The following is a 17,422-nucleotide window of genomic DNA, read 5'->3' as shown; positions in this document are numbered from 1 at the left end:
ATTTATTTTATACAATGAGTTCATTTAATCTCAAGCGCTATTGTTCAGGTTATTAAGAAATATGATTTAAAACTCAATAATAGTACAAAGAAGTATTGATTGGTTGAAATCATATTAAGCTGAAATGATAAGAACATGTGCAATCAGAGAAGTGAAGATGGCCTCCTTGAAAATCATTTGCTTACAAAACAGGGATAATATTCTTAGTTTCTAGGATGTTGGGTAAAAAAGAATTATATTTAAGTAGCTCTGGGGCTCTAAATTGAGAAATACAATGAGTTTCCTTAAGCATGTCTATTAGGAATTCTGTCAGGCCTCGTGTAATAAAGTTTTAAAATTTTATTTGTAAATTTAAAACACATCTGGCCTTGAAAGCAAAGTCATTGTACTATTAGTCATGGATCATCATTTCATTGCTTTTACATTTATATTTCTGACATATGTATATCCTCATCCAAAATGATTCTAGTGTTTATTTTGCTAATGTATATATTTTTCTGCTAAAAATGCTCATTTTTGTGGAAATGCATTCTTAAAATTATTTAATGGTAAAATAAATACCATTGGGAAGTGAGTAGTATTTGAAACAAAATCAAATTATATTTACAATCTTTATGAGTTTTGAATTACAAAATTCCATTCAAATATGTTATCAAGCTTAGATGTCGTCTCTCTGATTTCTCATTATCTTATTGGTCTTGACTATCCTATTTTGTTGTTGTTGTTTCTTTCTCATTGGCAGTCTCTAAACATCTCTGCATGATAAACAATGGAGGTTGCAGTCATCTGTGCCTTTTAGCCCCTGGCAAGACCCACACCTGTGCATGTCCCACCAACTTCTATCTTGCAGCTGATAACAGGACCTGCTTGTCTAACTGCACAGCCAGCCAGGTGAGTAGAGGTCAGGAAGTGATTTCATGGGATGTACAGGCAACTTGTTATACAGGCTTTGCCTGAGTATGGTTTGTCTACTTGAAATCATTTTTGAAATGCCTACACATGCACGCATATGTATGTTTGTTTCGTGTAGCATTGGATGATCATTCAAGACACCCTAGGGAGGGTCACAAAGTAAGGGGAAGAAATTTAATGCTTATCACTAGAATCACTCCTTAGGAATTAGGAAGTACAAATAGGGGCCAAAATGGGAAAACATACGAAAAGAAAACCCAGACATTTTTATACAGAGAAGTATGGTTTAAATAATAAGTAGGCATAGCAAAATTATCAAAGGAGACTTTAAATATTTTAAAAAGACAAACTTATTGAGATGTGGGGTGAGGAAGAAGTATAGTAGTTTAAACCAAAAGAGAAAAAAACTTCCTAGATAATCTGCTGTATATCACCAATTTTACCCCTCTCCCATTCCTCAGACCGTGATAAAAAAAAAGATGAATTGGGTGTGGAGTGATTTCCTAGATGCTTTATATTGAAAGATTATGTAATCTAAATAACTTCCTTCTAGAACTGATTTTTCTTCAAAATATAATTTATTTTCAGTATATACCATAAGCTAAATTTCTTACTTAATGGTCAATGACTGATTTGATTTTATTACTTTCAAATTTCGGACTACAGTCATATGACATCATAAAAGCTTGACTCTGTTACATTTGAGGCACTATATTTTCTTATTTAAGATAAAATTGTCAAGGAAACTATAATATCTTGTTTAAAATGACGAGATTTTTTTTGAGTTCCTGTATTTTGAATTTATTAGTGTTGACTTTCTGGCAAGAGATTGAATTTCTCTTAGGATGTGCTCATTTTCAAAATGGAGATGTTACACAGCTCAGCCTACCTCTCAGGTTAAGTCAATGAGTATCATGCATGGAGGATCTGTACAAATAAAAAAGATCAGACTTTTTCTGGGGAGGTAGGATTTGTAGTGTTTAAGGATACAGATTCTGAATTCTGACCAACTATGAGCATTACCCTGATCTGCTTTATATTAGTTGGGTTATCTTGGGTTTGTTATTTAACTTCTCAGGGGCCTCAGTTTTCTCATCTTTTAAATGAGGTTGATAAAAATATGTCCAAGCCCTTGCTATGAAGATTAAATGGGAAATGTTTCTGGCACATAGTACGTGCTCTTGTTACTACCCTTGCTCTCTAGTGAAATTGGAAAATGCTTAAAAGTGTGTGTGCAATTGGTGTGAGCTGTTACTAGGATGTTCTGACATCCATGTGAGAGCACAGGTCACAGGATGTGTTTTCTTTATAACGTATGTTGTTCTGCATTTGATGTTAATGTGTGTGTGTGAACAAGTGCATTCTTTTCAAAGAACAAGAAAAATTGTCACTATGAGAAATAAAATAAGCTACCCAATTATACTTATAAGTACAATTTAAGAGATAAATCACATCCTTTTTTTTTTCTTTACAAATCTAAGTCCTATTAGTGTGGTTTAGTCAAATTTATGGCTTAGCCTCCAGATAGTTCTGATATAGCCTCTGAAAAGGTTCATGGATCTGCCCTAGAGAATCTATATCCAGGCTGGCCACAGCAGCTGCAGTAGGAGATGTCTGAGTAGTAGCTGCCTACACCACTGCAATGTGGTCAGCTTCAGTGGTCCACTAGGAGCAGAGTATCACCACCAGGTGCTTGGAGACACAGATGAAAACCTCCAACAGCGAGATGTAAGCTGTAAAACATAACTCTTTCTACAGTCAGGAAAGGAATAAAATTTTTCAAATTGTTACATAAAAAAACATAATGGTGTTTAGTTAATGCCAAAAGTTCTGATCAATTGAATGAAAATCTAAATCAACCCATAACTTAACATGCATAGCATATATTATTTCCCAATTTGGTATCAATGATGTTCATAGAACAATTTTGTAAATATATTCGATAGTCTTTTTCCATGAAGATTTTTATAAATTCAATAAAAGCAAGACAGAACAAACAAAAGTGTCAGTCAAATATCCTTATTTTCTACTATCTTTCCTGAGAAAAAGAGTTATCAATTCATTTTTTTCATCTAAAAGAAAAATGTTAAGAACAGCTATCCCATTCAAGTAGTGATTGTCACTATCCATTAGTGATTGTCTTAGGCAGCTGTTTTACCACTAAATTTTTTGGTTTAGTGGGAGAAAAAAGCTATCTACTATCTGCTTCCTGGAGAAAAGCGTGAAATTATGGAAACACAATTTTCAGTGAGGTAGACATTGAAATAAAGCAAATAATCTAAGTATTTCTGAATCACAGCATTAAGCATTCTGATGATGATGTTGTATTAATTCATTTTACTGAGGGATTTTGATATTATCATCTAATGATTTCAATCCATGGCATGCACCCAAATAGCATTGATTTTTAGAAAAATAGAGTAGGCTAATCACAACAATTAGAATTCTGTTAGAAATAAAACTGTGCATTAGACAATGTTATCAAACTCAAAATTTAATCTAATTCATGCAGCGCCAATCATTTCAAAAATTAAATTTAAATAAATTTAATTAGAGAATTGCAAGTAAATTTCAAAATGGCTTTACATATCTTCTAAGTAGAAATCGTTCCTGTTTCGACTATACTTCACTCTATGTGGAATTTGTATCATACCCTTTTTATTGCATCATATACTTTTTTCCATATTTGGAGGTATTCATTTAGCAGTTTATAGCTTCTTCTAATGGATAATAATTGCAGTCTGCAATTTATTTTATGAAGATGTTAGTCTTGGAAAACACTTGCCATGGAATATGTTTTATATTTATATTTAGCATGAGTCTTTTTAAGAAAATTGGATTTAAAGATGAAGAAATGAATCCCAGACACACATTAGAAGAGATTGTCCTTCAAGAGTAATGAATAAAATGTTGATTAGCATAAAAAGTAACATAAGTATATTTTATTCTGGTCTTCTATGAATTCAAACTATTTTATGTTCTGATTAGAAATGAAATGGAAAGCCAGATCACCATGCCATATGTAACTCCAATAGTCAGTATTTATTTAAATCAGACTTATTTAGTATATTTAAAAATATGTATTTTAGATATTTTTCACATCGTGATTGGGAAGATTTTTAAGATACACAGGAGAATTGTCATCTTCTTACTAATGTGTTTTGTTATACTGTAATCACTAGAAATAATGTTCAAGGCAATTGCTTTCAGACTTAGCCTCATATCCCCAGACAGCCACTATCTATAAAAGGTAATTTTTTCCTCTGCTAGTATATGAAAACCATAGCAGACATGACCACAGGCTAAGTGAATATGGAAAAATCAGTTGACCAGTCACATCTTCCCTCATATTTCAGGTGCTCTGTTCCCTCCTCAGGTTGCCACTGGAAAACAGTGATATGCTAATTGATGTAAAACCATCTTGGATGAACTCCACAATACCCTGGCAGGGCCAGCAAAAGTTAGCATCAAATCCTCTATTATTTGAAGAAAGCTACAATATTTTAAATGAACTATTTCTGAGCTTGCTATGCTTTTTTCATGAGAGAAAATTGAACCTACACCGTATTTCTTTCTATGTTACAGATCTTTCTTGCATGAAACTTGCTAAGATAAATGCCGACTTACTGTCAGTTCATCCCCTGGGAATCACAACGTAAACACTTCAAAAAAAATGAATAAATGTTAGAAAATGATCAAACTAATGTTTTCAATTTCAAATGAACATTATGATAAATACTTTTTACTGAATTTCTAGCAAAGTAAAGAAGAAAAAACACCTGATGGTGTTTGAATTAATTGACTAAGTTTTCTCTATGGCTTGATTAGAACCATAGGGACTCTTTTAATGGCATCTATTTCAGATGTACATGCCCTCTGTATGGAAAGTGTGATTTTCTTCATTTCTTTTATTTTCTGAGGACAATATTAAGACTGAATGTTGCTAGGAAAGGGATTGGTTCATTGTCTGAGGCCCACTAAGGAACAAATGTCTTCATTTTCTTGGACTCTGTGTGCTGTTGGCCAACAGTGAAGATATCAGGGAAAAATAGTTGTGTGCTTTCTCTGAGTTGAATAATTTGGATTCAGATCAGTTTCCTTATAGCACAATATGCAATACTAAACTCCTGAGATTATTCTCTAGTAGCAAGTCATATGTGTGCTAAATATCCTAAGAAACATCTCTATATAGTATTTTTATCTTATTTCTCTATTATTAATCTTTTACTCTAGGGTTCATTTTAAAAAGGAGGAATAAAAAATGACCTTTCTATTTCTATAAATAATAGAATTGTTATGTTTCATATGACCATTTCCTTAGCTTTTTTTAAGTGAAAAAGAATGGTAACAACTAAAATACATCAACAAATATTTTAGTGAATAGTTTCTTGTATAAACTTGAAAAAAAAGTATTACAACAGTTTCCTTTTGTGCTTCTTTTAAAGAATAAAATTATCAGCAACAAAGATTATTGCAGAACTATTCTTTGTCTATTTTAATTTTCATAATTTATCTCTCTTTACCCTAATGGACCATGAATATTTATTAAGATTTCTAAAACCTGAAAAAAAATTGTATTGACCTCAACTGCCTAAATGAAATATTCTTAAAATATACGCGGGGGCAGATATTCACTATGGCTAAAGGCAGTTTCTCCAGCATTCGGGAAATTTCAAGGAATCACCCATGACAGAACTGAAAAAGACCCTCCAGATTATCTTCAGCTCTTCCTTTGGTGATTAAGAAACAGAGATTGAGAGAGTGTTTGAATTGTGTAAGAGTCCCAAGGAAATGGAATTCAATTAAATTGATACAAATCAGTTTGTTACCTCGCCCTGAATTCCTAATGATTTTACCCCTTACTCAATGCTCCACAAACTTTTTCTGTAAAGGGACGCAGAGTTCATATTGTAGGCTCTGCAGGCCACATGGTCTCTGTTAAGAAGATGCAGCTCTGTTGTGGCAAAGCAGTCATAAGTGATAAGTAATTGAATGAGCTGGACTCTGTGCACAGGAAATCTCAGCAAGTTCTCCTGAACCATGCGCTACCCTAGCAGATCCATTTGCCCCGGTGCATTTATTCCCTCATGTGGAATTCTCTCAGAAGACGTACTTTATAATCGAAGCAAGACTGTAGGCTACACTGCTCTACCCTGATGAGTTTTAAATATCCATCGTATATGAGGAGTTCTTTAATAATTTTTCTTTCTTTTTCTTTTCCCAGTTTCGTTGCAAAACTGACAAATGTATTCCCTTCTGGTGGAAATGCGACACCGTGGATGACTGCGGCGATGGGTCTGATGAACCTGATGACTGCCGTGAGTTCATGGGCGAATGTGGGAACACAGCATTTAGAACGCCTTAAATCCCAAGTGCCTGTAAAATTGAAGCTAGATCTCAAGTATTATCTTCTGATACTCCCTCAAAGTTGAAATAAAGAAGATTTTATATGTCATTCTTTAAAATTACAACAAAAATCATTGCAGTCCTATGCGTGTCTCTGATAACTTGACATTCAGAATTACACACCATCAATTTGTGTTCATTTTTGTCTTTCCGGGACCCTCTTACCTGCAGAATAACTAAATTGCCACATAAGAGAGTCAGAAAGTAATCAGCACGATTTTGACTTATATATTAAATATATTTGATGATATATTCACCATACTAGAAACAAAAATGGGCAAATATCCAGATTCCAATGACTGGAATCTTAACTTTAAAGGGATCTACTTTTTCAGCTTTTCTGTCAGTTTTAAAACCTTGAACATCCTTTAAATGTCAGGGTTTTTTTTTTATACAAATAATTATTCTGCTGATAGGTAATTTAACATGCTCTTAGCAGCTGCTTTAAAATTTTTACCATTTATATCTAGACTTCTGACTGTGATTGACATGGTTAGTTGCTGCATTTTTTAGGTATCACTGGGAACTTTGGGGATAGTGGACAATCAGCTGACATTTCCTTGATAGCCTCCTAGAGTTCACTCCATGGGTCACTCCAATACTGTCCTGTCAGATCCAAGATATTTGTAGTCAATCATGATAATTCCCTGAACCACCCATTAGATGGTGGCCATGATTTGACCCTGACAATTGATTCTTTGTCTTGTAAGCAAGAAACACTGTCTTGTATTAGTGAAAAGTAGCTACTTTCTGCTGTCCTGTGTTCTACCACCAAATTACAAAGCTGTTTGAAACTTAGAGTTTCTTTATATCTACTTAGGAGAATTGCATTCTTCTCTCTCTGGCCAACTCCAAGTACATCAGTATCACTTAGGTCTTTGTGTGAAAGCAGTGAGTAGATTTAGTGAGAAGAACAACATTAATCAAAGTCCTTGCTTTTCTAATATTTTCTTCATGTTTCTGCAAGTCCATTGCTCCTGTATTTTTTGTAGAGACAGTTTTGTTTACACTATGATGGACAGTTTATAAAGGGTTGTATCTCCCTAGAATAGGAGGACTACTATACCTGAAATACTGTTTTATTTTTAATTGATTGAATTAAAAGAAATTTCAAAGGAGGTAAAAATTAGCTAGGAGAACTTACTGAGATTTACTCATTGAAAGAAACATTAATTTCCTAAGTTAAACTTCCCCACATAGAGTAAATAGAGAGATACAACTTATTTTTGTAATTTATAGACATTAACAAAAACTGAAAATGTAAATTTAATTCTCATATTAAAAATTTGACCTTTCCTGCCCAAATTCTCTGATATATATTCTCTGAGGAAATAATCACCATAATAACTTGCAGACAAAGTCAGTGGCAGTGAATGCTTTTCCTTCTAAAATATTTGTAGGGACTTAACTCCACATACAATTTTAATATCAACTCTCATTCTGTGCAGGAACTGTACTGATGTTAAAAATAAACCACAAAGTTAGAATACTGATTTTTCTCATGAAAGAGAATATATCCTCTTTCAGAATATATTCTGATCAAAATTATATTAGTGCCTTTTGAGGGGATACAGAGAAATCTAACAGCTTCATAAACTTTAAGCTGGTTAAGTATCAAAGATACATGTTTTCATTGGTGGCATATTCTTTGTGGTTTTTTTGAGCAAATGAGATCTTTTACTTGGAGCTGATGGGTAAACAGCTTTGAACATCTGCAGGCACGACACTTTATAGTCATGGAAATGTAGAAAATTATATACATGAGTCTGTGGAGTGTTTGGGTTTTTTTTTTTTTTGAGTTGGTATGTCATCAAAATTTGTAAGTTCTCTGACAATACCTGCAACTTCACCTGAGAAGAAGCCTGATCACAGGGTCACATACTTACGAACTTACATAATGTTATTTGCATAAATGTAGATTTAGTATATGTCATCGAAAATTCTTTGGCATGGTGAATTTGTACTCTGTTACTTACAACACTTTATACTCCATGGATCATTCTAGGGATGATTTAGAAGGTCAGATGGGCTTCCCAGTTATTTCTCAGTCACTGAAATCTCCTAGGCTGGTTAGTACCCTTCTTCTTAGAGAATACCATACTTTCTATGGAAGTCGAGCACATATTAAGAGCAGTTTTATAAAGAACATTAGGTAAGCTTTTAATTAATCCTGTAATTATAAGTTCATGATTTATTTCCCAAGAAATGTGAAAATGTCACTTACTAGTGTTTGATTAACTGATTTGAACTTATAAACAGCATATTATTAAACTCGAAGTCAGTGATTAGTAACATTCATTGGGATCATCAGTCAGAAGATAAATGTTTTGTTGCCAGCAATATAAGAAGACTTAAAAATAAGTCCTAGATTTGAATTCCAGGTCTCTTACCAGACAATTGTACATTTTTGGATGAGTTGCTACCATTGTGATGCTCAAGTGAGAAGGTTATGATGAGAATGATATTATAACTGTATGTCAAGGGCCTAGCCCAGTTTCTGATGCAGAGTTAGTCCTGAAAGATGTTTCTTTATCATTATTTCTTTTGTAAACTCAAAGAATATAGTAAAAAGAGAAAGTGTTATTATCTTGGAGTTATTTACTATAATAATATTTGAATGTCATTTAGAAATATTTATATACTTTGCAAAATACTGTCCTTATCTATAATAATAAGATTAGATGAGGGTGGGCTGAGGTGGCTCAACAGGGAGAGTTCGTGCCTGCCATGCAGGAGACCTGGGTTTGATTCCCGGTGCCTGTCCATGCAAAAAAAAAAAAAAGATTAGATGAATGAAAATCAAGTAAATCTGATTTAAAATGTGATAGTTATAGAAATCACTTGCTTTAAGCAGAGTCGCAAAATATATATTGAGGTCAGATGTCCCCCCCACACACACCAGAGGCAGTAAAGTGATCAAGAAGAAATGACTAAAAAGATGGGTTTATAATAACTTTTAAAAATTAAAATAAATTCTACTCTGCCATTTAGTCCCTTGCTTTAGTTTCCCAGCTGCTAAAACAAATGCCATATAGTGGGCTGGCTTAAACAATGGTGATTTATTGATTCATGGCTTTGAGGCTAAGCGAAGTCCAAAATCAAGGCATCAGCAAGGTGATGCTTTCTCCCTGAAGACTCTGGCATTCTGGGCCTGGCTGCTGGAGATCCTTGGTCTTTGGCTTTTCCATCACACGGAAATGCATATGGTGGCAATTTTTCTTTTCTCTTTTGGGTTCCACCGGCTTCCAGCTTCTGGCTGTTCCCCATGGCTTCTCTTTCTGTTTCCAATTTCTTTGCTCATAAGGAATTCAGTCATGCTGTTCACCCTCATTCAGTTTGGGTACACTGTGATTGATAACATGTTACAAATCCTTATTTATAGATGGGCTCTCACTCGCAGAACTAGGGACTGGGACCTGTTTTAGTTTCCTAGCCTGCTGAAAGCGGACACCATGAAATTGTTGGCTGTTTACAATGGGAATTCATTAGCTTGCAGTTTTGAGACTGTGAAAACGTCAAAATCAAGTCATCACCAAGGCAATGTTTTCTTCCAAGAACCAGCTGCTAGCTCTCCTTGGCTCCTGTAGCACATGGCCATGCACATGGCACCATCTACTGGTCTCTCCCTTCTCTTTTGAGTTCCATTGCTTCCAACTTCTCGTTTCCATGGCTTTTTATTCTCTTTATCTCTGAATTTCATTCTCTTATAAAGGAATCCACCAAGAGGATTAAGACCCATTCTGTATAAAGTAGGTCACACCTTAACTGTAGAAATCTCATCAGAAGGTCCTACATACCTTCCATGGGTTCATACCCACAGGAATGGATTAGATGTAGGAACATATTTTTCTGGGGTACATACAACTGCAAACCCCACAAGAGCTGGACATGTGTTTTGTTGGGGACATGATTCAATCCCCAATACCCCTCAAAACTAGGTCATTGAAACTGAGAGATACGTTCATATTGTTAACACTTTCTTCCTTCTTATTGCTAGTGTATGGTTTGTAATAAGAGGTCACCTGATTTGCTCGTATCATCGCTGCACTTCTGAATCTAACAGCCATCTCTGTGTGAGACATGCACATTGTTCTAGGCTATGTTTAACATAATAATATCATAAATATTTTTAATGTCAGAAAAGCCCTCTTTAAGGAGTCATGTGCTAAGTCTGCCAATCTACAATACTAATATTTTTTTCTTCCCTAGCTGAATTTAAATGTCAGCCAGGCCGCTTTCAGTGTGGAACCGGGCTCTGTGCTCTGCCTGCTTTCATCTGTGATGGAGAGAATGATTGTGGAGATAATTCTGATGAACTCAACTGTGGTAGGTGATTAAATTCTTGACTAAGGAACATAAATCTATTTCTTAACTGATTATTTCTGTGTTGATCTAAATTCAGACACCGGTTTCAGCACAGATTTTTTTTTTTTGTTCTCTCTTTTAGACACACATGTCTGTCTGTCGGGCCAGTTCAAGTGTACCAAGAACCAGAAATGTATCCCAGTAAACCTCAGATGCAACGGACAAGATGACTGTGGTGATGAAGAAGATGAAAGAGACTGCCGTAAGTCCCCTCAGAATGATCCTTCCTATTTCATCTCTCGCTCCTGACTGAAATTGGACTAATGTTATTATTGGGCTCCATAAAATCATATAGTGCAGAGAAATATAAGAGCAATCATGGTCAAATGATTCACACTGCATCCATTCTCTAAGATAAGCAACAAAAATAACATAGCAGCTAATTATTTTTTTTTTCATAAATTGTTTTCTTCCCTTATTAAGTGGGTCTATTAATTTACTTCTATTAACTAATTAGCTGCTTTAAATCAACTCCAATTGAATTAGATAATGTTTTCCCCCATAAGTACCTTTTTAGCTTATGATGAGAAATGCAGAACTGGGCAAAATAACCTGGCAACATAACTTGATAAATCCCTATAAATAATAATCTATTTAATGCATCTTAGCAGGCTGTGTGAAAGAATAATAGTCAAGTGTCTTCCATTTTATTCATCCATTATTTCTATCTCCTACCAAAAATCAAATCGCATGAAATGGAATGCAAAACAGTTTACAGTATATACGCATGCATGAGTAGGCACACTCACAAGATCATGCTTACACATACACACACACACACACACACACACACACACAGAATCTGAGCAACAGAGCACCTGTCAAATTTCAGGGTTTCAGCCGAACTGCCATCAACAATTTCTGTCTTGCTGAAGTTTTATTTTATTCCTCTAAAACTTTTATCAGTAAATAACGTGCAGTCATCCAGCAATTTGATTAAGATGGCACATTCAGAATAAAGTCTATACCAATTCTTTATGGCTAGCCATTTTAGAAGCTGATCCATTAAACTGAATAGGATTTGTGATGCAGTTTACAGTCTGAGCTGGATGTTCTCCTTTTCACTCAAAAATTCAACTCAGGGCGGGCCGCGGTGGCTCAGCGGGCAAGGGTGCTTGCCTGCCATGCCGGAGGACCTCGGTTCGATTCCCGGCCCCAGCCCATGTAAAAAAACAAACAAACAAACAAAATATAATAAAACAAGAAAATGTTTAAAGATGTTTCCCTTTCTTCCTCCCATCCTTCCTTCCTTCTCTCTGTCTTTCCTTCCCTTCCTCCCTCTCTCTTTAAAAAAAAAAAAAAAAAAAAAAAAAAATTCAACTCAACTTTTAGAGATTTGATAAATTATATGACTTTTATCTCCTCATTCACTTAATGTCTTTCAATTTTAGTTTTTTCTGTTTATAAAAATACATGACTGTGCATTCTTAACTTTTGTCTGGAATAAATCATTTTGAAAGACCAGAAATTCTTTAATTGTACAACTAGTTTCCAAGTATCCAATCAAGGGGTGCTTTTTAAAAACTCTGATTGTTATCAAATGTATCATTGCAGAAAATCACTCTAATTTATTTCTGTTGAAGCTGAAATGTGTCACATTTGGAGCCCTATTAATTAAAAGATACATTTTTCATGGACTGCTTTATATATTCTTCTAAATGATTTTTAAATAAAATGTCTGTTCCTGTCCAAAGCAACAATTTAATAGGATGTTTTCCTCTTAAGCTGAAAACAGCTGTTCTCCAGACTATTTCCAATGTAAAACGACCAAACACTGCATTTCCAAGCTGTGGGTTTGTGATGAGGATCCGGACTGTGCAGACGCATCAGATGAAGCCAACTGTGGTGAGTGTTTTGTGACTATGGCTCGGTTCTTACCTGTGACATTTGCGTCATCGTCTGAGATGGCCAGTGTGAAATGGATTTGAACACAATTCCAATGAAACTGAGGTCTTGCATGGGAAAATTCAGTCACATGCATAGAGTCATAGCAAACTCAGGCTAGCTATTTTATAAAAAGCAGGAAGGAGTAAGGAGGAAAAATAAATATCTCTTAGCATAATCCAAAACTATTTCTTTTTTTTTTTTTTTGGCACTCACCCCATGGCCACGCGGCACCAGCACCTTGCTGGCCGCACAATGAGCGCGTCAACCAAAACTATTTCTTAAAGGACAGAATATAAGGTAGGATAAGATTATCATCTTCTTATATTAGAGTGAACACATGGTGTAAATATTTGGTGAAAAGAAACAAGGAAACAATCTTTTCTAGAATTCATTTGCAGTCATGTCTTGGAGATATTGAAGGCTCAGTTCCAGACCAGTAGAGCAGATATTACTATAAAACGAGTCCCACAGCATATTTGTGTTTCCCAGTGCATATAAAACTTATGTTCATACTATGTTTACACTATACTGTAGTCTGTTAAGTGTGCGATAACATTATGTCTAAAATATAATGTGCATACCTTAATTTAAAAATACCTCATTGCTAAAATATGCTAATCATCACCTGAGCCTTCAGGGAGTCGTAATCTTCTTGCTGATGAAGAGTCTTGCCTCAATGTTGATAGTTGCTCACTGACCGAAGTGGCATTTGCTGAAGGTTGGGGTGGCTGTGGCAATTTCTTAAAATAAGACAGCAATGAAGTTTGCTGCATCAATTGGCTCTTCCTTTCACAAAAGATTTCTCTGTAGCATGCAATGCTGCTTGGTAGTATTTTACCCACAATAAACTGAACTTCTTTCAAAACTGGAGTCAATCCTCTCATACCCTGCGTGTCCTTTATTAACTAAGTTTATGCGATATTCTAAGCTTTTTTTTTGTCATTCAACAATGTCTATTTCATCTTTACTGGAAGTAGATTCCATCTCAAGGAGCCACTTTCCTTGCTCATCCATAAGAAGCAACTCCTCATCCATTAAAGTTTTATCATTAGATTGCCACAATTTAGTCACATCTTCAGGCTCCATTTCTATTGCATTTTCCTCACTATCTCCATCACAACTGCAGTTACTTTCTGTGCTGAAATCTTGAACCCTTCAAATCATTCAGTTTTTTTTCCTAGGAAATAAAAATATCTTGATTTCCTCCTATGAATGTTCTTAATGAACTCTAGAATGATGAAGCCTTACTGGAAGGTTTTAAATTGACTTTGCTGAGGTCCGTCAGAGGAATCATTATCTATGTCAGCTATAGCATTAAGAAATGTATTTCCTAAATAATAGGTCTTAGAGTAGAAATCACTCCTCGATCTATCGGTATAGAATAGATATTGTGGTAGTAGGTATGAAAATATCATTCATCTCTTTGTACATCTCCATCAGAGCTCTTGGTTGACCAGGGACATTGTCAATGAGCAGTCATATTTTGAAACTAATATTTTTTTTAGAGTTTTGCTGAGCAGTAGTTCTCAATAATAGACTTAAATATTCAGTAAAGTATGTTGCACTCTGATGTAATGTCATCCGTGTTTCGTTGTCCCATTTATAGAGCACAGGCAGACTAGATTCAGTATCATTCTTAAGGTCCTGGGATTCTTGGAATGGTCAATTTAAAGTGACCAGCTGCATTAGGCCCGAACAATTGAGACAGCCTGTCCTTTGAAGCTTTGAAGTCAGCCATTGACTGCTCTTCTCTAGTTATGAGAGTCCTAGATGGCATCTTCTTCAAAAACAGGCTGTTTCATTTACACTGAAAATGTGTTGAGTGTAGCCACCTTCATCAATGATCTTAGCTAGATCTTCTGGATAACTTGCTGTAACTTCTGCATCAGCACTTGCTGCTTCATATTGCATTTTTATGTTATTGAGGTGCCTTATTTCCTTAAAAATCATCAACGAATCTCTGCTAGCTTTAGGCATTTCTTCTGTAGGTTCCTCACATCTCCCATAGAATTAAAAAGAGTTATAGCCTTGTTCTGGATTAGGTTTTGTCTTAAGGAAATGTTGTGGCTGGTTTGATCTTCTATCCAGTCCACTAAAACTTTCTCCATATCAGCAATAAGGTTGTTTCATTTTCTTATCATTATCAACACACCTTCCTCACTAAGCATAATCATTTCTATGTTTTGATGTAAAGCTAGAGATGTGCAGCTGAGAGCACATGACTCTTCCTTTCACTTGAACTCTTAGATGCCAATGTAGGGTTATTAATTGGCTTAATTCCAGTATTATTGTGCCTCAGGGAATAGGGAGGTTTGCAGAGAGGGAGTGAGATAGGGGAATGGCCAGTTGAGAGACCAGTCAGAATCCACTCAACATTTATCATTAAAGTTCACCATCTTATATGGATGTGATTTGTGATGCTCCAAAACAATTACAATAGTCACATCAAAGATCACTGATCACAGATCACCTTAATGGATAAGTTTGAAATATTGCAAGAATGTTCAAAATGTGTGACAGAGACATGAAGTGAGCACATGGTGTGGGAAAAAAATGGCACCTATAAATTTGTTCAACTCAGGGTTGCCTACAAATTTGTAAAAAATGCAATAGACAGAAAGCACAGTAAAGAGCAGCAAAATAAAAAAAGGTATGCTTCTATTTTTTCTGGTTAGAAACATAATTTGTGTCCATTCTATGAGTATTCTTCTTCATTCTTAAATACATGTTGGGAAAAAATGGAAAATATAATGAAAGCATCTGTTCTGTTCCACAAGATGACAGTAATCACTTATTAAGTTGGCATGTGATTCTGAAACATTAATATTTCACTGAAATTGTTTAATTTACAGTAATTATTCCTTAATTATCATTGCATCTGGAGTGAGTTGCTACAGGATATGTCATAGGAACACAGGCTCAGGCACAACAGAAACTTTTAGCAGTTATCCGAGTTGTTACTTACACAGCGCAGAGGGCCCAAAAGAGCAGAGGAAGAGATTCCTTTGTGACCGGCCTCCCAAGGAAGCAAACTCCTCAGGTTTGGTCAGTGATGTCAGCTCTGCATGCCCCACTTCATGTAGGAGAGGAGAGAAAAGTCTCTGCTGCCCAACCCAGGGAGAGGGAGCCTGGCACTGAAAGTTGGTGCCTTGATATGCTGGTTGTTCATGGTTTCAGGTATAAGGTGTGGTTGGGCCACTCCATTGAACCTAATATTTCCAGGGCTGCAGAATGGAAACAGATTGCAACATATGCATACAATAGAAAAGGTGGGGAGTGGGCAGGGTGGTAAATAAGAGTTGGGCTACTAGGCATGTTTGTGATTTCCAAGCATTGGGAGAATGGAGGGTATATTCATTTTATTTAATGTGTTTGATTGTTTCTTGAAAATGTCAGCATTGAGACATTAATGAAGAGTAAATGACATATATAATTCTCTTAAAAGTTTATTAAATATAATTTTAACCTGTTTAGTAGGTGAACACACTGAACTTAGCATTTTGGGGGAAACAAAATCAATCAATCTACTAAGTGTTTAGAAAAGACAAACTTTGACCAAAATGGGACTTCCAGTCTTTAAAGAGCGAATTATGTTAATATTATTCACTAGATTCCATTCTATACTTAAATACCTCTTATGATGGAATCTTTGAAATTTCATTTTTAATGAACAGCAATTATGAGGCATGTGTATAATCACTAGCAATGACAGCATGTCTTTAGGTGCTTTTCCTAAAACTGTTATGCCTGTGACTGAGTCTTTGGAACGTGCAACCAATACCACGCATCAGACTACCGTAAAAGCACCATTTACCACTTTGTAGAGTCAGTCTTCATAATCAATTCACAATGCCTTAAACTACATTTATCACTAAATTGGTCAACTAGTTTGTAGGGTATGGTTCTCTTGAGATCTTGATTTTGAACTTCTAGCTTCCAGAGCTATGAGACAATTTCTGTTGTTTTAAGCCACCAGGCTTAAGGTAATTTATTACAGCAACCATAGGAACCTGATACAAGACACAATAATCTAGTCCTGGTGAGACTTTGGATATAGTTTTTTAAAATTAAATTGATGACATAACCATATTGTTATACCTAGTTTTTGAGATGGCTAAATTTATGAATCTATAAAATATACATTTGGTACATGGGGATTTATACTCATAAATATTTAAAAATCATCTTTTAGCTCCATTCTTATGTAAGTAGAGACTGAAATCTATGCTAACACAATGGTCATGCGGAAATAGTTGCAATTTTATTTTGCCAGTTTTTAATAATTCTTATATGATTCCTGCTTCTTTTTTTGTACTTACACATACTCCATATCCACCAAACATACATTTTATTTTCTTTCCTCTTCTCATGCCTGGTAACCTCTACTCTAGTTTGGTCTCTGCAGATCTCCTATTTCTGGATGTCTTTTATAGTAACATCCTACAATATTTGTCCTTATGTGTATGAAAAACATTCTATTTATCCATTCATTGATGGACGCTTGGGTTGTTTCCACCTTTTGGCTATTGTGACTAATACTACCTATTTTCACTGTCTTAGAATATTACGGTGGTTTGGAGCTATGTGTCCCAGAAAAATACATTCTTAAACTTATTCCATTCCTGTGGGTATGAATCCATTGTAAGTAAGACTTTTTAGTGAGGTCACTACAGTACGGCCCACCTCAATCAGGATGGGCTCAATCCTGTTACTGGGGGCCTTTATAAGTGGAATGAAATTCAGACAGAGAGAAAGCTATGGGAAGCAAGAAGCTGAAGCTCAGTGGAACCCAGAGAAGAAGGAAGAGGCTAAGAAAGGCTGCCGTGCATTATCATGTGATAAAGGAACCAGG

The 17,422-nt window shown here is 35.3% G+C and overlaps 1 protein-coding gene across 1 annotated transcript in view; it reads left to right on the top strand.

Moving 5' to 3' along the window:
* The window catches only part of LRP1B (LDL receptor related protein 1B), a 1,945,542-nt gene that overhangs the window by 1,743,328 nt on the left and 184,792 nt on the right, over positions 1-17,422 (top strand). Inside the window, exons 62-66 of the mRNA XM_077153691.1 lie at positions 743-891; positions 6,137-6,230; positions 10,528-10,644; positions 10,766-10,885; positions 12,409-12,528. Coding sequence (XP_077009806.1) covers positions 743-891; positions 6,137-6,230; positions 10,528-10,644; positions 10,766-10,885; positions 12,409-12,528 — 600 coding nt within the window. The remainder of the gene's footprint in view (positions 1-742; positions 892-6,136; positions 6,231-10,527; positions 10,645-10,765; positions 10,886-12,408; positions 12,529-17,422) is intronic.

This window comes from Tamandua tetradactyla, chromosome 3, assembly GCF_023851605.1.
Source record: "Tamandua tetradactyla isolate mTamTet1 chromosome 3, mTamTet1.pri, whole genome shotgun sequence".
NCBI classification, from domain to species: Eukaryota; Metazoa; Chordata; class Mammalia; order Pilosa; family Myrmecophagidae; genus Tamandua; species Tamandua tetradactyla.
This window is presented reverse-complemented; position numbering and strand designations above follow the sequence as displayed.